General features: G+C 42.6%; 3 protein-coding genes across 3 annotated transcripts; 1 reads left to right on the forward strand and 2 right to left on the reverse strand.

The window, feature by feature from the left end:
* Nucleotides 1-755: 755 nt before the first annotated feature.
* TCEB2 (transcription elongation factor B (SIII), polypeptide 2 (18kDa, elongin B)) lies at nucleotides 756-1,121 on the forward strand. Its single transcript, XM_009320380.1, has one exon. The coding sequence runs from the start codon at nucleotides 756-758 to the stop codon at nucleotides 1,119-1,121; it is 366 nt and encodes a 121-aa protein (XP_009318655.1).
* Nucleotides 1,122-9,358: 8,237 nt separating this feature from the next.
* On the reverse strand, nucleotides 9,359-15,334 carry LOC103914071 (beta-microseminoprotein-like). Its single transcript, XM_009320682.1, has 4 exons — nucleotides 15,326-15,334; nucleotides 11,895-12,003; nucleotides 10,202-10,307; nucleotides 9,359-9,488 (listed from the first exon to the last, which is right to left on the reverse strand). The coding sequence occupies exons 1-4, from the start codon at nucleotides 15,332-15,334 to the stop codon at nucleotides 9,359-9,361; spliced, it is 354 nt and encodes a 117-aa protein (XP_009318957.1).
* Nucleotides 15,335-22,206: 6,872 nt separating this feature from the next.
* Nucleotides 22,207-24,004, reverse strand: LOC103913835 (beta-microseminoprotein). Its single transcript, XM_009320391.1, has 3 exons — nucleotides 23,932-24,004; nucleotides 23,304-23,406; nucleotides 22,207-22,336 (listed from the first exon to the last, which is right to left on the reverse strand). The coding sequence occupies exons 1-3, from the start codon at nucleotides 24,002-24,004 to the stop codon at nucleotides 22,207-22,209; spliced, it is 306 nt and encodes a 101-aa protein (XP_009318666.1).
* Between the last annotated feature and the right edge of the window lie 683 nt (nucleotides 24,005-24,687).

Below are 24,687 nucleotides of genomic sequence, written 5' to 3' on the forward strand. Positions count from 1 at the left end.
TAAGCTAATGCTACCAGCCCTAATTTTGCCTCCCACTCTGCTCCTGTGTGAGTCTCTTCCACCCTAGGCAAACTCTGAGGGAGAAGTTACTCCGAAGCTAAGTCTCTGCTATCAGCATTGGTGTTAGGCAATAAGCTATTTGGACAACTAACTTCCTGAAACTGGAGTAGGAGGCTAAAATACCTTAACACTGTCCAGTAGTTTGACAACTCTCAACACTTTTGTATTTATCAACTTTTCTGTCTTTACTGAACATGTGAAGGAGCCAGGGAAGTCCTTGTCTCTCGCCTGACTAGAAACCAACAAAGCCCAACCACTTTGTGTGCTTCATTCTCTTGTGCTCCATCCTTTCTGTGCTGGGTGCAGAGTTGCATGCTTGGTTCCTCTTGGGTTCTTGTGTAGATGTATATGGCCCAAAGCAAACTGGGGATGAAACCCTTTCAGGCAAGAAGCTAAAGTAACATAAATACTCATAAACAGTGTTAAAAGCTCTCTGCTAGATGACATCTAGCTAGGAAGACAAAAGTCATTAAATACTTAATAGTTCTGCTTGTGTAGAGCATGAGGATCTTAGTCTCTCTAGCAGAGCAGCTCTCTGTAGGTATTTTTTTTCCCCTCCTTGTCCCCATTGGATCCATTCATCTAATGGCAGCTCTGTCTTGACTTCAGCTATTCCTGAAAATACAGGTTTCTCACTAAGAGGACTGAAATCTCTTTCCCAGTGACAGAGAACTGCAGGAAGCCCTAGGGTAGTGATGGATGTCTACCTGATGATTCGCCGTCACAAGACAACAATCTTCACCGAGGCCAAAGAGACGACTACTGTGCATGAGTTGAAAAAGGTGGTGGAGGGAATACTGAAGAGGCCACCGGAGGAGCAGCGGCTCTACAAAGATGACCAGCTGCTGGATGATGATGACAAGACTTTGCTAGACTGTGGTTTAAGCAGCCAAAGCTGTCGTCCTCATGTTCCTGCCACAGTGGGCTTGGCTTTATTCAGACCTGGCAATGGCACCTTTGAACCACTGCGTATTGACCCCTTCTCAAGCACCCCAGAGCTACCTGACGTTATGAAGTCCCAGGAGTCTGGTAGCAGCTCTACTGAGCAAGCCTTGCGCTAAAACCAGCACCTCCTGTTTGCCTCTTGCGGACAGGGTGCTGGTCTTGTCTATGTATCCTGCATCCATCCACACCCTTCCAAATGTGTCTATCTGACCAATAAAGCATTTCAATTCAATTATGTGATGTCAGTGTCCTGTAGTGTCCAGGCAGCCAACAGAACTCTTTCCTGGGATCGTTCTCTCAAATTAGTGCAAGAGGAGAAGGGTGGCAGCAGCTATATGTGCACCTCCTGAATTGTAAGTGGCACGTTCTGCCACTTGTGTTTCTTCCAGCCATTGCCTGTGGCCTTATCAGCCCTGAGCTGCTGGTTTTCTGGAGAGGAAGAAGTGTTGCACAGACTAACTTGGTATACAAACATTTGTTTCTCTGTCTTCATCTCGACTTCTGACAGTAGTGCCTCTGAGGAGTTTTTCTAGAAATCTTGGGGGACAGGGGTGCAGAAGGAACTTCTAGTCCTGCCTGTAGCAAAATCTCTAGGAAGACTATAACCTTAGGATATGAGTAGAGGTAAGGTTAGCAAATGGAGCTTATCACTTCCAAAGTTAAGGGACACTGCACTAATACAATGCACAACAATGAATTTCTAGAGTTGACATGAAGTATGGTTACTGGCATGGACTGTTGAAAACCTCTATCAACTGGGCAAAGATTTTTTTCTTCAAAGTATTAGGAGTTTACTTTCTGGCATCTGCCTTCTCCATTCTTGAAAGGCAAGAAAAATGCAGTGGAAAAAGGGCAGTATAGCCAGAAACTGATATAATAAAACTACAGTTTGAGAGGTCTGTAAGAAAGAAGTTGGTTACTATAGGCATGAGATCAATACTATCAATGCTTCTACTGTTAAAAAATCTTACGAAGTTGTTTCTCTTCTCAAACAGAATTGACCTCAGCTCTATTTTTTTTTTCTATGAACCAGATTTGCTATTTCAGAATTAGTATTAGACTTTCCCTTTCATCCCTAGTGATGATTTCACAAGCCATCGCATCTGACTCAACTCACTCTGTTGTGCTGCAAGGAGCGAACTACTGTTTTTGCTCTGTGTTAACAATCAGAGGTGTTAAATGCATCTATTCCCTCAATGAAACTCTGAAATAGTGTTATTGTTAAGCTTTCATTCTCCTGTGTCAAGGGTAATTCAGGCAGGCCAGTCTATGCCCAAGTTCAAAAAAACAGTCTGAAAAGCTACTCAGTCCTGTCCATGATATCTCCTTGGAGGTTTCTCTCTGTGCTGGTAAAGACACTTCTAAAATGCCATTTACATTCTTAAACCTCACTGGAGCAAGTGGAAATAGAGCTCAAGTCTGCCAGCTGAATCAGGATCTAGGTTTTTGTGTTCTCTGTAGCTCTGACTTTTCCATCCTCTCCTTCCAGCACAGGAGCACTGTGGCAGAACTAGGATGACATCTAGCGACTGTAGTGAATTTATAGAAGAGGGGGAAAAAAAAAAAAAACACAATACGAGCAAAAACCACAGCAGCAGAAAAAGCAAGTTCCAGAGCTGTCATATGTGTAGATAAATAGGCTGTACTATTGTAGCTGGGCTGTATTTAGAGCAATCTGCTCGATCACGCTCCTGATACTTCCCACTAGGCTTGCTGAAAAACGTAGGTCCTCTCTGAAATTCTTCGCTGGCAGTGAGCACCAAGCAAAGAATACTGGCATGCCACTCTCCATTTCTCATACAATTTTGGTTGTTCTAACTTTCAAACTCATTTGAAAGAGATTCAGAAGAGATACTTGGAGGAAAGTGAAGAGAGAGGTTAATGAGGAATATTGGCTGCTCAACAGAAGTTATATCCCAAAAACATAGGCCTGAGGCCACCCATGTAGCCAAACCAGAGGCTGTACTTCTGAGTGTTGTGCTCACAACTGTTTCTGCCAGGATTCATAATAATGTTACAGAGTTGATCCCTTATCTAACCCATTTGTATAATTTGCTGTTAATATTAGAGAACAATACTCTATGCTTTGAATGTACCCGTTCAACAGCCTGCCTTACACACTCAAATACTACAAATAAGAACAAACAACTGACCTGGAAAAAAGAGACTTTTGTTAAATAATCCAGTCTATGACTTCAGGAGTCTAAAGAATTTTGAATGAATATTGCACCAAGCCAGACCCCTGCTCACCTCTCCTTGACCATCACCTTTGGTGCACAGGACAGCATCCCTTTGTCCAGGAGCAGGGCAAGAGCAGGAGGGTACCCCAATAAAATAAGATCTCGCAGCCCCCAGGAAGCTTCCTCCCTGCGCAGGACCTGGGGATACTAAGGGATAGCACTGTTAGGAGAGATCAAGCAAGTCCCAAAATAGGAATGGAAAAGGGGAGGCAAAGTGCCTCAGGGAGCTGTTGTGCTCTAATGAGAGTAACTTGGCTCAGTATAGGACATTAGGGAAACTACACAGTTCCGAGCTGGTATTTCAGCCCAGTCCAGCTACTGTGTCCTTCATACAGCAGACTGGAGTGACTTCTGTATTATACAGCTTAGGGAATGAATTCTTTCACAGTCTCTGAGCCATTATAGCTAGCTGTTAAACAAAACTGCTTCTCTCTGTCTCTAGATTTGCCCCATCTTTGGCAGGCCAGGGCAGCAAGGGGAGAAACCTCTGGAATTACAGTGGAGAAAACACTGGGATATTTTGAAGGAGGTTATCATTTCATGGTGGCAAAGGACTGCAGTTTCAGCGCTCCATAATGGAGATCTACTTGAAGTATTGACTATGCAAAAGCACTGGAGCCCTGGAGAAGTGTAAAAAGCATGGCTCGGTAGTTGAGACTTACATACTGAAATAAATGAAACGTGAAAAGAGAATTTTTGGGGGTGGGGAGAAGTGTTAAAGTAACCTCGTCTTGCTGAGTATTTTAGATTGGTCATATGACTTGTGTGTTCTGGAGTTTCATGTAAATACCTATTATAAAGCCAATCAGTTTGCCCTAAAATAAACCACAGTTTGGCCCACGGAAACATGCACATAACAATTGATTTGAACAGAAATGTTCAGGCTTTCAAAAGGTGCCAAGGCAAACTTTCCTGCATACCAACAGACGAGTTAACTAAGAGCAAAGTGAACAAGAGAAATTGTCATGAACTGAATTTATCTAAGTTTTTAAAATTAGCATGAAGCAGAATGTGAACTGCAAATCTCTAGCTTCTTTGGTATGCATAATGTAAATGAGATATGCACTTTCCTTTTTTATGATTAAGTTGGATTTTATTTTTCAGATTGGGACAAAAATCTTAATGGAAACAAAACATGAATGGGTACTAAACCATTAAGTTTTAGGTGACAAACACTGTTTGGTAGGAAAACTTCCATCAGATTTATGACATGTGTGTTCTGGTGTTTGGTTTAAAAGTCTTGGTAGTTGGTAGGGTAAGCACTAGACTTCATTTTTAGGGCAAGAACACCTTTCCAGTACTCAAAAGACTTGCCTTGAAAAGAATTACTGGGAGTAAAGGGACCAGAACCAGCTATCCGAAATTGCCTCTCTTTCTAGCAGGGCTAGTGGGAGAGCTGTGTGCTACCAGGTGGAGAGAGGGAAATGGGGGAAGAGACCACACAACCTCTTCTGCTCTGCCCAGGCTGTGTTGTCTCCCAAGGTTCTGCAGAGTCTCTTAAACCTTTAACATGTCAGGATAATTGAGGAAACTCTTATGTGAATGTTTCCTTTCCACTATGTGGAGCTAGTGGTGTTATGATCTAAGGCTTTGGGGGGCAGGGATGGGGGGTGTATTCTTTGTATGGGACTGTAGCTGCATGTGTTGAAGTAGTAAAATGTCAAGACAAAACGTCACTTAGCAAAAGTGGGAAGAGCAAAGCAGAGCTTTGTACGCTCTGTCTCTGCTTTCTTGATTTTGAAGGTTTTGTCATCCTCCCACAGCTAGACTCCTTGCTACAGAAGGGAGTCAAGTCCCTGCTGTGCTTCTGGTGTTCCAAAACTAGATGCGACAGGTAACATCATCTGTTTCCATGTTGAAACTTGGAGCAGACAAGAGAAGAGCAGATTGATTCCTGGAGGATTTTTGGATTAGACATGAAATGAACCTTTCCTATTTCTGCATAGCAGACAGGGTAGATCCACATATCATAACAAGACTTGGCAGATGGTGGAGAAAGGTGTTTGGGTGGATTTAAAATGTGGTTAAATAGATCTGGATCATGTAGGAGTGCTGGTAAGGCTGGCTTTTCTGGACTTTGGGTGCATAGGTCTACTCAGCCTTAAAAAGGAAAGTAAATCTTTGGTCACAGCTTACTTAAGACTTGGTGTTTCTATGGACATGCCTTACGACTGAACCTGGAAGTCTCTTGCAGACAGAAAGACATCCATAGAATGGTTTGAGTTGGAAGGGACCTTTAAAGATCATCTAGGTCTGCTCCCCCTGCCATGGGCAGGGACGTATTCCACTAGATCAGGTTGCTCAAAGACCTGTCCAACCCGACCTTGAACATTTCCAGGGATGGGGCATCCACAACTTCTCTGGGCAACTTGTTCCAGTGTCTCACCACCCTCATAGTAAAGAATGTCTTCCTTGTATCTAATCTGAATGTACCATCTTTTAGTTTAAAACCTTTACTCCTTGTCCTACCACTACAGGCCCTGGTAAAAAGTCTCTCTCCATCCATGCTGCTACCCTTCCTGTGTCACCCCCTTTGGTGGAAACTAAAAATAGCAACCCTACAATTCCCATGCACCATGGTGCAGTAGTTTCTCAGAAAGTATTTCCAAGTCCTCTAGCCTCAACCCTGAAGTGCTGGAGTCTGTGCTAGGCGTGGTGTCATTAGAAGACACCTTCAAATATGCTTTCTTAGCATAGGCATGCAAAGGGAGGTAAACAGGCTCATGGCCTAGCTGCTAATGGGGACAGTGCCCCCAAGCAATGCCGCTGAATGTGGATAGATTGTTTTGTGAATGGTAAGTCTTGAGCTTTCCAAGCAGGTGAGAGTGGGAAGCAGAAACAGAAGAGGCAAGCTAGTATTTCTGCTTGCAGTCACGCTGTCAGCCAGTTTTCCCAAGAAACACATGTGCTTTGTGGTAGGTGAATTGTGATTGTATGTGCAAGTATGCGGGTGAAGTTCCAAAATGGTTCTAACCCAACTTCAGCATCTTTGGCAGGTGCTGAAGGGGCTGGGGCTGGTCATCCAGAACAAGGAGTTGGACCAGAAACTGGAAAACAAAAATTTGGTGCTAGAATAAGGAAGGCGGTAGCTAGAGGCAAGTAGAAAACTAACAGCCTGCACATGCACTGGATTAAACCAATTGGGGAGCACTGGATTAAACCAATCCAGTGCACATGCACTGGATTAAACCAATTACCTGAAGTCTCAGGTAAAGGCAGCTTATTGCTGCAGGAACAAACCTAGTAAGAAGATGGGCTCCTCTTTGTGGGTGGAGCTCAAATTGCATCTGCTGCTGGGATGGCAATAACACAGAGAAAAATATCTCCTTCATGCTGTATAAAAAGGCTGAAGACTATTACACAAGCTCCAAAATGATCTGTCCACACTCCATTCCACTATAGCAAATCAGGATGGCCTCACAAATGCCCACCTCCTCTTGGCAGGCAAACTTTTTTGCTCTTCTTCATTGGATATTGGGACAGGCTATGAATCTGAACGTTCTAACTGCTGTAAACAGCAAGCTTCATGTCTGAGAACATGCATTCTGTCTGTACACGGATAATGTACAGGATAGAATAATGGCTTGGTTTTTTAAACTTCCTCTCATGGCCTTGGTGCTTGGGTAGAGTCCATCTGAAATGACTCAGGAGTTGTAATGCTCCCAGCCTTTGGACAATTTTCAGACATTAGATAATGGGATGCCTCATCTGCTTCTACTTTGTCTGCGGGTACTCAAACTGGCAAACTTAAGCACACAGCGAAACATCCTGTTTCAGAGGTCAGGTAATGGTCTGCAGCAGAATAGCAAAGACTGGTGCCCTCAGAACAACTGGAGAAAAAGAAATTAGCAGACTTTAGTGATGCAGAAAAGGAATTAACTGAGGAGGGGAGGAAGGTGGCAGGAAGGAAAAAAATGGTCTCCTCTTTTGGAAGACTGCACAGAACTTGACCTCTTGTATACAGAAACCATAAACACAAAGCTCAGCTTCAGTCAAATGCAGGTCACAATTCCAGACTCATCAACATTTTCAGTTTAGGCTATGGTACTGCAGAAAAGGAATAATTCAGGGGTTCAGAAGCAGGTGTCTCCGTACTGAACTCAGACTATCTCTGCAAATACTGACAAAGTTTATACCACTGCCTTCAGAAAGGTCATCAGAGCACATTGCCTTTTGGTTACTGTTATATTCTTAGTCTTTGTATTCCCTAGCTTGAAGTCTTCCTGAATATAATTATGAAGTCTGGATCTTATTTTTTACTGATTCTATGAAATGGTTCCTTATCACTAAGGACATCTGATCAAGACAGATACTAATCATGTGCCTAAATAGTTGGTTACGAAGCTTGTTCCACAATGCACTATTATTGACTATCTGCGTAAAAACACCACAAGCAGGTCCCAGTAGCTTCCAGATATGGGTAGATGTTAGAAAAAAACTAATTCAGCAGTCAGTTTCGGGTGAGTTTGTAGGTAAACTACAAAATAAATGGGTGTTGTAACAGACAAATTGTCAAACTAGCTCTTGTAAGTATACGATCAAAATCTCACTGTATAAAGATAATAAGGGAAGAGGTATCTTTTCTTTTCAAACTAAGGTATTTTGGGTGTTAAGCTCTGAACTTCTACGTACAGCATCTTCCTGGGCTTCACAAGAACATCGGTTCAGTTACAGCCCAATCTTGCATGTGCTCCTGGGCAGCCTGTTGACACCTGTGTCTTATCTGATGTGGAGCACAAGACCTCAAACAGTGTTGCATGGTTTTTGGTAGCCTAGAAAGGAGAAAGTGGGACAGATGCAGCTCAAATCATGCAGAACCCTCTAAACTTTTTCCCAGTAGATGTAATTGTTAGTGCTCTTGAGGCAAGTGCCTTATGGGCTTTGTGACACCTTTTGTCTATTTGCACAGTGACATTAACAGCTTTGGCTTGTAAACTGTTGTATGAAGTATGTTACTGTGGGCCCTCTTCCACGAGGGCATGTGGCAAGCAATTTTTAAAAAGTGTAACCAGCAGGGCTGTCTTCCTGGGGAAGGAGAAAGGGAAGCAGAGGTGGAATAAATCACTGGCATGTAATTCCTAGGGTCCTGTGTTGCTTACCGTTCGTTGCACATGTGGTCAAGGCTGACAGAAGCTGAGGTTTGCTTTGCCCCTGCAGACAGCAAGACTGGGCCCTGCTGACAAGGTGTGTGCTCATTCCATAATTCAAAACGAGGAACTAAATGCTCATAGTCACTTGTGGAAAGAGGCAACTGAACAAATGTACCCATAAAGATTATGAAGCACTGCCCCGAGGGAGAGCTTAGACCAGCACGTGTATCCCTCTCAGTTACTGTTTGTGGATTTGCCAAGCTTCTTCCCTGTTTGAGCCCAGTCCAGATCAGTCTCTCCATCCAGCCACAATCCTGTCCACTGGCCAATTTGATAACTTGAATTTCTTAAAGGTTAATCTGAATAAAGGACCCTTTCTTTTACCCAAACCCCAGGTTGAGGACTGGGTCTGCTGTGCTGTGGGTGCAATGGAAGTATAGTGCTGGGTTAGACTGGGTAGCTGGTGGCTCTTGCAGTCCATAGGTTGGGCAGGCTCCAGGGAACCATGTAGGATAAAAGATCATCATATAAGATATTGTCCTAGAAAGGAGTGTGTTCAGAAAGATTTTTAAGTTGCTTTTCATTTCTTTCCCATTGATTTTTGGAATGTTAATTCTTTAGGTTTCCATCCTCAAAGAAAATAAGTCACATGAATTTCTGATGCTTCATCTGATTTTATTTTAGCTTTAAGATACAGCTGTGCACAGATAACAGAGTATACTCCCTGGCACTGATGTGTGACTGGAGAAGAATTAAAATCAGCAGCTACTGAGGATGCTTAAAAATGTTGGCTTTAATTTCTGCTCTCAAGGAAGGAACAAGTCAGTTCTTTCTTCATGGGGAAGCAGAAGGCAGAGAAACCAAGAGAGTCTTTTGTGAGTAGATATTTAGTTTTATCATGTGTTAGGTTTTATGAGTAGATTTCACTCAACAGCTGTATTTTTCACTGTTTTTGAATTTGTGAGGGAGAGAACCCTTAAAACAAAAAGAGGAATTATCCTCCAAATCCACAATCCTCCTCTGTTAGCCCACCCACTCATGGACTGGGCATTCTTTTGAGTCATCATTTTTCTCCACTACTTTATAAGTGCAGGTCTCCTTGTTGAAAATGCTTACACACTTCTCTTCATCGTAGCCAACTGGTGTTGCAAAGCTGTCATTGGGAAAAGAAAGACAAAGAGGTGATGAGACCAAGAAGTAAACAGCTTCCATTTCAGATGGTATCTACACTTTCAATATGAATAGGCTATACTGAGGAGGTGTTCAGGAGCAGAAAAAGGAGCTCACATGAAGCTCCCAGCTCAAAAGTTACTTAGCTTGCTGCTTAAGCAGGATTAGGGGAGAGTTGTTTACTGGTCTGATTTACACCCAAGGGATGTTTGTTGTGTTTATTTGCTACTCAAATATCATTGATTATTTTTTTTTCCCAGCCACAATATGGAACAAGAATTGCATGAGCGGTTGGGTATGGCTATAGTAAAAAGTACAAGCAGGCCAGTGTATCTTGAGCTGCTTCTCAGAGTAAAGAGGGGCTATGTGTGGCTTTGGGAAGATCTGGATTAGGAGCCATAGAAGTAACTACCTACGTATTCTCTCTTGAATTAGTATCTCGCATGAATTTTTAGCCTCTAGAAGAATTAAGTCCTTTTTTAAAATCAAGAATCGTTTTTTAAACATGAGCTATATTTGTCAAAGGAACTTCTTGCATGCTCAGTAATGATGGTGTTGGGCTAATGCACAACTTTGTGATACAAAGTGAGTGAGAGAAAGGTCACGGTCATTTCTTAGGGACCCCTGTGTGAAGGGAAGTGCTCTGTGCTGTATCATGGCAGTGGAGGAAAACCCCCACTGCTGCTCTTAACTCACCTGGAACAGCAGCTGATTCCGTCCCTGGAACAGGAGCAGTCATAGCAGTCTGCATTCCTCCAGTGGGAACCAAATTCATGCAGCTTTCCATTCGAGTCATGGCAGCCTGAAAACATAGTGTGCAAGCAGCCTTCAGTGTCAGACCTACCGCACTAACAACTCTATTGCTTGTACAAAATGGTGGGATCTTTGTTGGCTTTTTACATTAACATCCCTATCTGGCAAACACTGAGGGTCCCCAACAGAGCAGGACTGCTACTATTCTAACGCATGGAGAAGGGTATCCTGGGTCCCTCTTTTTCCTGTGGTTCTTGGCAGCATCGGGTTTCCTGGAGTAGCTCATCTTTAAGTACAGGAATCGGAGCACCCAGGAGAAAGACAGCTAGGCACAGATCTGGTCAGAATTAGGAAAAGGCTTTGAATTCCCCCCTCATTAACACCAACTATTGTTGACTCCTCATTTAGAGCAAGACTAAATCTGCCCGAAAAACTTCCCAGTCCTGAACTGCAGTAAGAAAGCACATATTGGATACAAAGTTCCTGTCCAACAGTCATGGAATTGCAGATGACACCAAGCTGAGTGGTGCGGTCGACATGCCTGAGGGATGGGATGCCATCCAGAGGGACCTGGACAAGCTCGAGAAGTGGGCCCGTGTGAACCTCATGAGATTCAACAAGGCCAAGTGCAAGGTCCTGCACCTGGGTCGGGGCAGCCCCCCCCCCCCAGGTTGCCCAGAGAGGTGGTAGATGCCCCATCCCTGGAAACATTCAAGGTCAGGTTGGACGGGGCTCTGAGCAACCTGATCTAGTTGAAGATGTCCCAGCTCACTGCAGGGGAGTTTGGACTAGATGACCTTAAAACATCCCTTCCAACCCAAACTATTCTATGATTTTATGAATAGACTTCCTAAATGAGTGATCTGGAAAGCAGAATTTTATGAGGGCAGGACAAGACAGAATGGAGGATTTGGGGGTGCTATGTTGTGTCTTTGCCCATAAATATGTTCTGTTTCTTTGGCAATGTTAACTCTTTTTTCTAGTTGGAGCACTAGCTTTCCCAGAAAAAGCTCTATTTTGGGGCACTCAGTTTATTTTGCATACTGGCACACATTAGCTCTTCTTGCGTCCAAATAATTGCATGTTTCTTTTGAGCACTTATTTTCCTGCAGCTCCACTCATCTGCAGACTGATAGACTAGCTGTGTTCAGGAAGAGCAGTCCCAGACTCAAGGGAAGCAGCCATTCTGTTCTTAAGAACTTTCCTCGGGATAGGGAAACAACTAATGAGTAAACTGACCAGTGTGCTGAACATTTGCTAATCTGTTTCCTGCTTTATACTGACCACACACACACATAGAGAAAGATCCTTCTTCTCCCTTCTCTGTATTTCTAAATATGCTGCCATAGTGAAAACATGAATTATTACTTCATGCAGATTTATAAACTAAGCCCATGCTATTTTCCTTGACAAAATTCATTTGTAATTTGGCCTGTGTGATGCTCCTCTAATAAACTCTTCTTTTTTTATAACATATTATAAATTCCCTGCTCTCCATACCGCATTTCCCCCCCATTTCCCAGTGGTTTCTCTTTCCACTTATTTCTAAATTGTGATAAATTGCACCTAATGGGCAAATCAAATCAGGCAGTGCTTGTGGTGATGTCTATCAAGTTGAGGACAGTTGACCTCTTACCTGTGATCTCATCATTAGGTATTTCTAGCTTCAATGGCTGAATGAAGCAATCAGCATTGGACAGTGTCACACTAATAGCAAGAACAAGAAGGCAGGCCAAGATGATTTTCTGAACAAGAAAGCAGAATTAATATGAATACTTAAGTTACTACTAAGATATCTTGAGGATAAATACTACCATTAGAAATAGGAAAATACATTGTGGTTTCAAATAAAAATCCATTGTCTTTTGCAGTTTAGACACTTTAACACACAGTCAGGAATACTGAGCCATTTAGAAGGAGCAGAGGTAGAGCATCATTTAGGAGGGGAAAAGAAAGTCTGCCTTTCCAAGCTGTTAAAATCAAGCATTGCCTAATACAGGACAGATGATAGGCTCGGATACTGTTTGTGAAAGGAGTGTGTTCTATTCCTTTCCCCTCCCCATTCATTTTTCTTGTCGTTATTTTCTCCATAGGATTGGTCACCGACTGTCTCTGCCACTAACCTCACTCACAGTTGTAAAAACTTCTTCACTGAAGCCTGAAGAACCTACTGGATGTTTCACCCTAATATTGAAGGATTAGGAACAAGCTGAAGAACTTTAGCTAAAGTTGAACCCTCAAGATTTGGCCCTGCTTTGAGCAGGAGGTTGGACCAAATGACCTGCAGGTGGCCCTTCCAACCTAGATAATTCTCTATTTTATGACCTTTGTTAGCAGTTTTTTTCTGAAAGTTCAGCTTAAGTTCCTCAGCAAGTCCCTTATCCTTCAATATTAGTTTGAAACGTTTGAAGGGCTTTCATTGGCGATATGAAGGAAATAAGTGCAAGAACTCTAGGGTGGAATTAGCTGTGATGAATTTAAAATCTTGGTAAGAGAGGAAAGGTAGACCAGGAATAAACAGTGACGTATACACACACATATATTGTATTTATATGTGGGTTTTTCGGATAGAGTAGAACTGGTGAGTTATAAAAAGAAGTCATATCTGAGAGGTGGGAGGAGGAAGAACTAGCATTAATTTTGCAGAGGAGAGGTTAAAACCCGCAGAACTGCAACAGAGCTGCAAATGAATAAAAATCAAGATAATGTTTTTTAGTTTAACTAAATGTTCAGATGTTATCCAGACTTTTCACAAAAATGAAGGCCAGTTCTAGGTTGAGACACAACAGAGCTGCTTTCTGTCAGAAAAGAGATTACCTCCAAACATTACAGGAAAGTGAAAACAGGTTATAATAAAAAGCCTTAGCTGGAATCCTATTAGACATCTCCTGCCATATACATGCTGATATCCTTTACTCAAGGTTCTCACCTGCCTGTGCCTTTCTGTCTGACTTTAGCTCTCAAACCACAGAATTTCTACTTTCTCCAAGCTGCTTAGATCTCTGAGTACTGAGATAAATCCAACAGAACCTCCTTTAAAATCTATAGCAAAATGCTATGGTCTTTTACTGTGTAAGATGTAAGGACTCACCATTCTTGCAGAATTATGAGGCTTCCAGTAAGGAGACAACCTGTAAGAAGCTCATGTTCCCAGAGAACTTATATAGAGAGGGAATTTATGATACCAGTCCTTGAGCAAACTGAACATGCATGAATAACTCCAATGAGTTTTCTGCAAAATGACCTCATGGGGTGGACATTATTAAAATAAGCCAATTATGTACAGGAAGCTTTGGTTCTGAAAGGCACTGAAGAAATAGGTGTGGCTGGAAGGCAGTTATGGGAGGTACTTCAAAAGGAATTTCAAGCCTGGAAAGAATATTTAGCACTTGCCCTGAGAAACCTATTAGAGTCATTGCGATTGTCACTCACAACAAAATTTGCATGCTTAGTTTGAACTATCTAGGTTTTAAAAGAGAGGAACTTTGAACAATCATTCAGCTTGCTTGTTCATCAGCTGAAGATGAAAGAAGGCTCTTGTGGAAGAGGAGTGGTGGTTGGAAGGGTTACATGTAAAGCAGAGTTTCTGTGGAGAGTGGCTAGCATCTGTAGGCCCTTAGAAAAGGGTCCTAGGTAACTGTTTTCTTCCTTGTTCAGTTTTCCGTCATGTAGAAGACCCATATGCTCAGGTCCTCTGTAAGTGGGGAAAAAATAGGCATCATATATTTTCTTCCTTCATCCTTGTAGCTGAGGAGATATGGTCCCTTTTCTGCAGAGGTTGTACGTGTCAGGGACAGACATGGTTTCCAAATGCTTAGGACAGTAATTTGATAGCAAAGGAGTCAAGTACAGTCCCCTTTTGCTTAGCTTTATCTAATTGGTTCAAATACTGTAAACTGTGTAGCCCTGGTAGGGGAAGAAGCCTTCCCCTTATTACCAGGGCTACACAGCCTGCAATACTTGAACTAACTACTCTGGCTGCTTAACTGTGTTGCCTTATCGTGTGGGTTTGAGAGTTGAGGTTGAACTCCAAGCTGGGGTGGCTACTCCACATCTTCTACCCAAACTCCAGAGTTGGGAGCTAGCTCAGGAAGTCCGTATGAGAAAGCCAGCGTTATTGCAATGCATGTCACAGTGAGACCACCACTCACAGGGGACAGCCTTAGCTGGCTTTCAACACAGTAGGTTGGGTAAATCGGCTACCAGACCTTTCTTCAGGATGGCAGAAAAGAGCTGAAGTGCTCGCAGGTATTCATAGGTTTGATTAAAGCTGCCCACAATCAGCCTATCATGAATAAGTTAGATTTGGCAATGCTGATGTGTGCACTGCCCTGGAACAGGAGATGACTAAGACCACAGCCACACGGCTCATGCCCTTGACTCTTAATCACTGGTAAACCAACAGAACAGGTCAGCCCATGAGCACGGGCACTTGGAATTTCTTTACTGACACCAACACAGTCCAAATGTCCCCTTTGGGTCTCTCACAAATATGTATGAAGCCAATTTCACAGCATCATTGTGGTTTGGGATACTGTCGGTGTTTCAGAGGAGGTATTTCAGAGCATGTGCATTTTTCTATTAAAGGGGGAAAAAAGGCTCAGTAGGATAACAAAGCAATACACCCTGATCCTAGACCAAAGCTGCCTTTTGTGTTGGTTGCAGTGAAGATGGAGAGAGTTCACACTCTCCCTTCCGACGTCCTGTTCCTATGCTGCCTGACCTAATTGATTTACATCTGTGGGGTGGCTAAGGATGGGCCCTAGCTTTGCGTGCCTGCTCTTTGTAACCTTTATGTGCTGAGAAGTAACTATTTCACCTTGGCTGAAAATACTGTGGGAAGTACCACAGAGTCCTGTTCAAGATATTGGCTCCTCCATGTCCTCAAAGGTAATCTGGAGAAAGTATTCGATGATAGGTTGGAAGAAAAGGACCATCAAATTACATTGTCTTAATTCTCTTAATAATACTGAGCCATTTTTTTCTTCTTGCATGTTGTGGAGTTAGCATGCAATATTTTTCTTGACAGGCACCCTGCAACAGTTTTTGTATGTGAACAAAAGTTACCAGACACATCGCGATTTGTGATGTTGGTGTACTGGAGTGAGACTTGTAGAATTTGTTACAGACAAAACCCAGTCAGCTTTCTGGTTTGGTGCTGAGTGCCAGAGAACGTGTTTGTTGCTCGACTCCAAAGAACAAAAATCCAACCAATGCACATGTGTGTTCTCTCTCTCAACTTTTCAGATAAGCAGTGACCGCCCAGCTGTTCCTATTGCAGGACCCTCCCTGTTTTCTAGGTGCTATGCCAGGTATGGATAGAAGTTCTTGCAAGCAGCTTGCTTTGGAACGCAGCAGGGAGCGACCAGTCTAAGCCTGGGCAGTGTCTAGGGACAGCAAAGAAGCTCTTTGCATGATCTGTGAACTCAGAGGACCCTAACAACATGCTGTGGTGCTGAAACCACTCAGAACAGCAAACTCTATGTAGATAGTCCATCCATATATTGATTACTGAGGTCATTTGTGGCCCATATTACATTGTGTTTCTTATTCACGTTGTTTGTGTACAGGATGACAGGTGCCTTGCTTCTGTGGGGAACAGGTATCTCCAACAGACATTGCTCTGTTGAAATCTCTTCTTGTCTTCTCAACCAGTTTATTTCTTACTAAAAACATTCTAAGAATATCAGTGCTCTGCCCAGTTCTGTGCCCTCTTTCCACTAATGCTGATGAACAGTATCCTCTTTCTTCCTAAAGCGGGGGAAAATCTTGGGGACTTTCTTGAAGATTTACCTCACTATTTTACTCAGTCATTCTTCAGCTAGGATTTCTGGTTACATCTCACTGATGGCCACAGAGATAATGAGAGTAATGCAAGATTATCAGCCTTGTTTTTTCTGTATCCTTCAGTGCTAGGCAATCAACAGAGAGAAATACAACACGATTTCGGAGCAGTAATGTTATTAAAAAAACCCAACAAACTAGCTAATACCTATGACAAGCATTGCTCTATAAACAACTTAAAGCTAGAAGAGATGCACTAGAATGAAAGCAGTCCAGGAACCTTGTTTCTTAACCCAGCATTTCAGTACTATTCTCACATTCTTGAGAGGTATCCACTTTCTGCAGGAGAGAGTAAGTGCAGGACTCCTGATGGAAGATAAATTCACGTATCCAGTCATTAAAACCAATAGGTTGACTGGTACCGCCATTGAGAAGGGGAAAGCAAGAGGAAGCATGAGGCTTATCAGCTCACAGATCATAAGTAAACACAACTTTACAAATAAATTAATCTTGACCTTAAACCAACAATGCTATGTATAATGTACATTGGTTTTACAGTTGTTAAACGAAGTCTGCCACATTTGCATGTGAGAAAGGACAACTGTTTTAAGGAAAAGCACAAGCAAACAGCAGTAAAACATACCATGCGCTGTTGACACAGAAATATTGTAAATGTGGTAGAAGGAAATTTTATCTTGGTGGGAATATTTTTGCTGACTCTGAGGCTCATATACCCACAAACATCAAACCCTATGCCCTCAGATCTCTCCTGGTATAGGCATTAGCAAAGAATTGTATTGATTTTACAGGCAAGGGGCACAGATCGTGTGCGTGACTTGTCCCAGGTAACATGTGGCATAGCAGAAATTTGAATTGAGGTCTCAATTCAAGCTGGGAGGCCCAAGCTGGAGACAGCAATGACATTTCTTCCCTGATCTGAGCACCCTTGTCTCCTTCCATATGTAGCAGAGGCCCATCCCTGAGCCAAATTTCAGTTTTAATTCAATGCAATTTCAGTGGGATGAGAAACACTTCATTTTTTTTCCCTGTTTAGTTCTGTGGATAAGCAAAGATCCCTCTTGCTAAGGCGCAAATGCTTTTTTTTAAAACACATGGTAATTCCTCAGCTAGTCTGGAAAATCCTGTTAGGCCATGATCCCCAAATGAAGGATCAGTGCTAAGTAAGGGCCACAGAGACAGACAAGAAGATCTAAAGAACCAACCACAAATGCCGGGCTGTGTTTGCAAAGAGGAGACCTCCATCTCTGCAGTGTGGTAGCACTGAGGAAGATAGCCACAGATTCTATAGCAGCAAGGACAAAAGTCCAGAGGCAGTAAAACAGAATGGCTAGGAGTGACAGAGCTAGCCAAAAAGAGATCTCCAATTTATGGGAAATGCAATATTTCCTACACTTCTAACTTTCAATTCGAGCCACATAGTAACAAAAAGATCTTAGAAATCTTCAGTGAACCAAAAAATGACAGAAAAGTTTATTCCAGAAATGAGAAAGCACAGTGATTCCAAACACAGCTTGTTATCCCGACCCTGCAGGTGATTAAACAAATGAAGATCATAAGTCTGTGAAAAAGTAAAGACTTTTTGATGGAGGCATGACTTAACGAGTTAGCTATAGGAAGGGTGGCGGATGGGAGCGTTGCTGTAGTTCTTGCCGCCAGAGCCTCTGGCTTTGTGGAACTTACATGATGCAACAGTGGACCCCGCTCTGGCTGCACTGACATTGGAAGCATGCCTTTGGTCCTCCAGGTGGTACCAAATTTGTGCAGTCTTCCATCTTTAACACGACCTGCACATGCATGCACAAAATGAAAGGAGGCTTAACTTCAGTGTCGGTTACTTAGCTCAGCAACCTCTGGGCTTTTTTTTGGGAAAGCTCAGTTAATTCTGTGTAAACCCCACCTACACTGTATTTCAGCTCTATTTAGAGAGCATGAGCTTGTTTCCATTTTCCATACTTGTTAGTCACTGATTCCATGAAGATAAAACGCAGCGGTTGGATATTACTGCTGCACGGACTCAGAACGGGCTGGGGTGGGGAGAGCAGCCACAGAATGTTTCAGCCAAATCCATGGGGTATCTTGGCTGTTGGGATCTTTTCTCTTTTTTCTTCTCTTCTGTTTTCCACTGTAAGGTATCAAATCCTGCTTCATCCCATTTCTTGTTCTACACCCTTCCTGTCTGTTCCTAATGGGCAGCAACTAGAACAGAACAACATAAAGAGGGTTGTTGTGGCTCTTATCTCTGGCAGGTTTCACCAGAATTGCACCTGGGCTGTATAGTTCATAATAACAGCATGCACTGCATAGCGGTGTCAAGAAGGAGGCCCAGGAAACACTGCTGTAAAAACCCCACACTGTCTGTGACTACTTCTTGAATGTATTTTAACAGTTACAGAGAGAATACTTGTGCTAGAATTGCTTTCCCCCTCTTTGAGAAAGCAAACAGGAGTCACAGCACCTGAAAGGGTAGAACATTTAACAGACTTTATGTAATTTTTTTTCACAAAATGACAGCTAGCATTTTGGTTTTGTTATTCCTTCAAACGTGAAATAAGTTGCAGCTCAAATGCATGTATGGCACTGCCATGGCTCTCTGATCACATACATGTCAACAGATTGACTCCGAGTACTATGAAATCTTAAGAATCTGAATTGGACTTACGATAACAATGTGTTGTTTCTAAGGAGCTCTTGCATGGCCTGTCCAGTGTTTCCTGCAGAGGTGAATATAAAAATAGCAAAAACATATTCTTCAGTGTCTTACCAAGCAAATCAAACACAAAGATATTTCAGGTTTGGGGAGGTTCTGTTGGGATTTCTGAGAAAGTTAGTGAAATTTGGCTAGTAATCAACGAGCAGTTTCATCACTGTGAAGGATGGAAAACTGAACTGGTACCTCTCCATGTTTCTGTCCTACACACTTAACCCTCATATTTGTGGTATGCAAATAATTACAAGTATTCAAAACAGAGGGCGAGCGATATATCATCCTACTTTCCTGCAGCTGGATCATCTCATGAATGAAAAAAAAAAAATTACCTGCGACAATGCTGTTAAGCATTTCCCCTCTCAGTAGAGAGGCTTTCCACTTTATAGCAAGAGGGAGTCAAGATTCCTGAGCCTTGTTGCCAAGATTGTTTCATTTGGGGGCGGGGAGGGGAATAGTTTTAGTACTGTCAGCAGCTCTGGCAATAGAAAACCCAATACAATTGCATGTTGAAACTAAAAGATCTCTTCCCCCCCCCCCCCCTTTTTTTTTTTTAAACATCTAGAGGGAATTTCTGGATCTTGGTGAAGCCAGACTATTCTCTGGAGCCTCTAGGTCAGTTCTCTCTGTGTTTCCTGGGCCTGGTAAACTCACCAGAATTAATTTTCTGGGTTCTCCGGTGTCAGCTTTTGCTTGTGCTGGGCTGTTCAGATTCTGGTTCAAGTACATGTGGTGGAGGAGGTGCCCTTGCAGTGGAAGATGGGCTTTCCCACCCACAGATAACTTCTGGAAGGACGTGTTAATCACATTGATCACATGTGCTGTTTCTTCCCAGTCTCATAACCTTAATGAATGTATTAAGCATGAGATCCAAAGCCTGTGCTAGATTTCTTGTTTCAGTCACTCATACTGTTACTGGTGCTGCCAGTAAATCAGAAATCATCTTGCACTGAGAAAGTCATCTTCATCTGTAGGAAAATTGGCACCTAGATTCTACAGAAACACTTGGGACTCTAGGAGGTAATAAGGTCTCCTTATTATTAATATAATTAATAATAAATAAATAAATGTCCAAATAAGGGAATAAGTAGAATGAAATTCTATTTAATTTAAAAGTGAACTAAGTATCTGTAAATCATTTAAAATGTGAAGTCTTGCTGAGGAACCACCAATATTAAGAACATGAATGTGACCTTATGAGGTAATAAACTAATTTTCGTAAGATTCAGAAGACAAATGTAGACTTAATTTGTAAGACTGTGGTAGGGCAAAACTTGGAATACTGAAATCATTCCAGTATCACATGGCACAGTTCTAGACTACAACAAACTGGATGTTAATCCTGATGCGTGCAGTTCTCAGTGGTTTGAATTAAAAAATAATCCATGAGGAGCCCCAAGTCACTTTTGTTAGCGATAAAAATGTTTATCTTTAAAACTGGGATTTAAAAAAAAAAAAACAAACTGATTTTTCTCAAGAAACAGTCCTGTGAGCTATTTAGGTAGGAAGTCTTTGGATCTCCATGCTCAAAATATTACTTCCCCTAAGAAGCTGCAGCTGTGTGTTCTGTAAGTGAGAACATTCCTTCAGGTACCGGTTGAGGCTGTGTTCTGTGTAATTTGGACATGAGCTGGCAGAAAAGGGGGAAAGTCATTCAGGACAAATTTCAAAACTGTTCCTTTCCTGCAGGATACAAAAACTCTTTGGAGAAGACTTACCTTAAGACCTTAAGCAACGTGAGAGCATTCATTTCCACATGCTGCTGTTTAGGGGAATTTTGAGGAATGATACAATTAAATCAGTGAATGAAAGTCAGATTTTAAAAAGGCGTATGCAAATGTTTGTACTGGAAAAAGCTGAACTGACTCAAATGCCGGCCCCTCACATTCTTTCAGTCTTGCAGGAAGCAATTGCACAGGAACATGAAATTATTGACTGATATCCAGCCTGCGGTGCGGAGAACTTTAACAGGCTAAGAATGTAATACCAGCGCTTGCAAAATGTTTGGATTTTTTTCCCAAAAGGAGGTCTCTTAAGTGAAGCCATAAGAAAGTTTAAAACAATGTTCATAGGCAAATTACCAAAAACAAAGCCAGAGAAAGCATACCACGTTAAATCCTTCTGATTTTACTGATGGCTCGCAGAGCTTGAGATGGGTCATCCTGAGAAGCAAGAACCCCTGCTCAATAAATACAGGTTGACAATTGATTTTGGGCCAAGTGAGGATCCCTGCCCTAAGAATGCTCAGCTGTGTGTAACCTGATGCTTTTACAAGACAACAGACTTGTCACGATTACGGAGCATCATTAAACAGTCCACTTGTCCTGGAAGGTGTGTTTCTTTTCAAATCATACAACAGTTAACTGCAGACTGTTGCAGGTTTTTAATACTCAATTCTGGAGCAAAGAGGCCATGTAGAAACAGCATTTTACAGGGTATTGTTGCCTGGTCTCCTATATGTGGACAGATTTAGGATATTACCAATTGCCAAGTGGGAGATTTGGTTTTGAAGTCCATCACTGGCTGAACTTCTCTCCCCAGGGAATGTGGGGAATTTTTATACTGAAGAGACAGAAGGCATCTGCCTTTTATTAGTACCTCAAGCTCTGCTGCCATGAGGAAGCATGTCTCCAGGGGCTGATCTATATTTCTTTTTCAGTGTGGGCAAGAACCACTAATGCACCACAGCACATGCAGACTTTCAGGAGTGGGGCTTGGAGGACACCTGGCAACAGGTCAGAGTGGACGATGGAGAGGAACAGCCACTGCTATTGGGTGATGACAATGCTGAAAAGAAGAAAAAGAAAAAAAAAACAAAAGGAGGAAAAGCATGCTGATCTTCCATCCTCACTGTTTTTTCAGAAGTCACAGGCATTAGCAGCACCGATCTTGCCAAAACTCCTGCAGCAGTTCAGGTGTGCCCTGTGTGCCCTGAGTAGGAGCCATTGTACAGCATGTCCCAAACAGTGCATCCCTTCCAAATGATAACGGATTTTGACACCTGGTGAGCTAAAATGCCTGCTCTGACCCTTGGCTAGAACAGAACCTACAAAGCGTGAGAGTGGCTTGTGCCAGGGCACTGGTGCATGGCATATTGGAGTAGCAAGGTGAATGTGTTCCTCTTTCAAAGAAGGTGACATTGCCCAGTGTTATTATATAAAAAGAACCATCACTATGAAGCATTTCTGGATGTTTCATCAGGATTTATTGCATTCAAAAAAGTTCAGTAATACCAATGCAAGTAGTGACAGAAATGAGACATTGTATCTGATTATGCATCTTGTATACTGAACTAGAACAATTAGGAGATTAGAAGTGAGCTGCTGAAGTACTCTCTCTTACAAGACCTCCTGTGTCTTTGAGCTTCTTTATGATGGCAAAGCATCTGTAGGAAGGGGAGGAATTCCACAGGGCAGAGAGGTTCGGAGCAGGTGGGTTGTTAGCCCACACGAGAATAGACAATGCACTCCTTTGAGGGGTCACTCTTCTGCACCACGTCATAGTCACAACTTTTCTTGTTGAAAATGACTTTACAGTTCTCTTTGTCATAACCAACAGGAGTATGAAAGCTGCCATTGGCAAAGAGAAAGCATATGTTAGACTGAGAGCAATAAAAGATTCAATACTTCAGTGGTTCGGTGATTATAGCTTGAACTAGTGCTGAGATACCTCTGAAACTATGGCTAAGACCAGCCTAGCTAGCTTGAGTGCCACACAGCTACAGCTTCCAGGGCCTCAGATGATGCCTTGCTGCACTGCACTGTGTAGATGCACCAGTATGCTCAGCGCCACCATAGGGATTTCTGGCACAGCGCTCTACGGTGTGACATAAACATAGTCTCGGCATGTTTTGTCTCTTCCCCGTTATTTTTTCATTATTGCCAGTTTGCTTAGAATGTGGTAGATGTTTCCTGACAGAGTGTCACCTGAGCAAACGCGATGATCATAATCAAGCCATTTTGGCCCTTTGAGAAGGTTGGATAAGAGGAAAGGAGGATGTTGGAGATAGATACTTCAGAGCAGAGCCTTGTCACTCTAGGGACCCCTTGGCCCCCCTCCTCTTTATCTAGTGAGGATATATCAAGCTGTAGCCATATATGTAGTACCGGCATACTGTAGAACCAGCACGTTCACTGGAGAAAAGCATCTCTGGAAATGGATTCAGATCATCATAAGCCCTTTAGAGGAGCTTCATTTAAGTCCCTTGTGGAATGAATTCCTTCCTACCCCCACTTTCCCTGCTAAGGAAAGACTTAACTGCAGTGACAGAGGGGTTCACAGGTTGCTTAAAATTGAAGGCAAGCACCAACTGGGTGTGTCTGGAAGGGCCTGTGTCCACTCCCAGTCAGCAGAAAGTGAGCTAAGGTAAACACAGCCAAGGACCCAAATGATCAAGAGCTATATGTGGCTTGCCCTAGCTCTGTGACAAGGGTGAGGAAAGGCTCTCTTGTGCCCTTAGAAACTCATTTATTCCCAGCAAATGGAAAGCTGTGGTCTTCCTATGTGCGATGATGCTACCAAGAAGTTCAAACTTACAGGGAGCAGCAACGCATTGCATCTCGGCTGCAGCTGCATCTGAAGCAATTATCTGTCCTCGCGATCTCTCCAAAGGGGTATAGTTTTCCATCCAGGATACAGCCTGCATAAGACAACAGCAAAAGAAAATATGTTCTTTAAGCCTCCACATAAAGGCTGAAAAGTTTAAAAGTGATTGCCAGTTTTCTGAAAATGTTTTTCTTGGCAATAGTAAAGTAGAAGTCATTTTGTTCTCCAGGTTATTACCTGGACTATTTTGAGAGCCTGGACTTGTTTCTTTTCCACTTGTTAGAGACAGTTTCAGTGTGACAGATCTGGGGTGAAAGTGAGCAACCAAACTGTCAGGTCTGCCACCGGCAACACACTTTATTCAGAACTACTCCCAACTCCAGCATCAGCTCCACATGCCGGAATAGCAATAGCAACCCACCACCAATAGCAATAATATTGCTGCCACCATACCCAGTCCAGAGGAAGACTTTGTTTTTCCCTACTTTTGGAAACTTGGTGCTGGAACCTCCTATTCGTGTCTTTCTGATATCTCCCCCCTCTCTTGTGTTTTGAGCCCTTCCTGGCAGCTCCACATAGAACCAAGCTGCCACAGAACTGTCAAGTGAGATGACCTTACCTTTGTCGGCCTCCCCTGGCTTGTTCATTTTAGAGAAGCAGTATGCATCAGCCAGCGTCACTACGATGCCCATTGCAACAAGGAAAGCCAGAAAGCTCTTCTGTAAAAGAGACACAGAGCCCATGGCATGAATTTAATTCCACTTTGATTATCTTTGCTTTCAAAAGCTAAGTCACTGAACCTGAATCAAAACTTATAAATAACCTTATGTGTACATGAAAATGTTGGAAAAGGGCACTCTCGATATTTCACTGCATTGATGACTTTTTCCTTTAGGTGGGAAGAGACAAAACAATATGACACAAATATGTCAGCAGCATCACTCCCTGCCAAAGTCCAATCTCTAGAAACCACAAAAAGCTTCAATAGTATTATACACTTGAAAGTCCTGTCAGACTCTTATTAGTGCTTTATTTATTGCCTTTGAGTCAGATTTAGCTATTTCTCCAGCAAATCACTGCCTGTATAGTATCCCATTGCTTCACTTTTAGGTACAGCAATTTATCCAAATTTGGCAGTGGAGTGGAGCTCTCGGCGCTAATTATATTCCAGTAATTTTTTTGAAATAGGTGGCTGGGTAGAGACGAGAGACGCAAATTAGTGTCTTAGGGCAAAATTCCAGTGCTGTATAATCTGCTTAACAGCACATGAGCCATCTTGTCAAACCATGCACACACAGGTCTGGACACGTCACAGTACACTCTTCCTTTTGTCCGGTGGTGGCAACAGCTTTTGCCTAGTGGTGGCAACAGCTAA

This window comes from Pygoscelis adeliae, unplaced genomic scaffold, assembly GCF_000699105.1.
Source record: "Pygoscelis adeliae isolate BGI_AS28 unplaced genomic scaffold, ASM69910v1 Scaffold190, whole genome shotgun sequence".
Classification (NCBI taxonomy): domain Eukaryota; kingdom Metazoa; phylum Chordata; class Aves; order Sphenisciformes; family Spheniscidae; genus Pygoscelis; species Pygoscelis adeliae.

Coding starts and splice junctions, on each gene's coding strand:
- LOC103913835 (XM_009320391.1), bottom strand. CDS start 24,004: ATGGGCATCGTAGTGACGCTGGCTGATGCATACTGCTTCTCTAAAATG. Junction 23,407..23,931: donor GCCAGGGGAGGCCGACAAAG/GTAAGGTCATCT, acceptor TGTCTTATGCAG/GCTGTATCCTGGATGGAAAA. Junction 22,337..23,303: donor GCAATGCGTTGCTGCTCCCT/GTAAGTTTGAAC, acceptor TGCCAATGGCAG/CTTTCATACTCCTGTTGGTT.
- TCEB2 (XM_009320380.1), top strand. CDS start 756: ATGGATGTCTACCTGATGATTCGCCGTCACAAGACAACAATCTTCACC.
- LOC103914071 (XM_009320682.1), bottom strand. Junction 10,308..11,894: donor ACCTAATGATGAGATCACAG/GTAAGAGGTCAA, acceptor CTATGTTTTCAG/GCTGCCATGACTCGAATGGA. Junction 9,489..10,201: donor GGAATCAGCTGCTGTTCCAG/GTGAGTTAAGAG, acceptor TCCCAATGACAG/CTTTGCAACACCAGTTGGCT.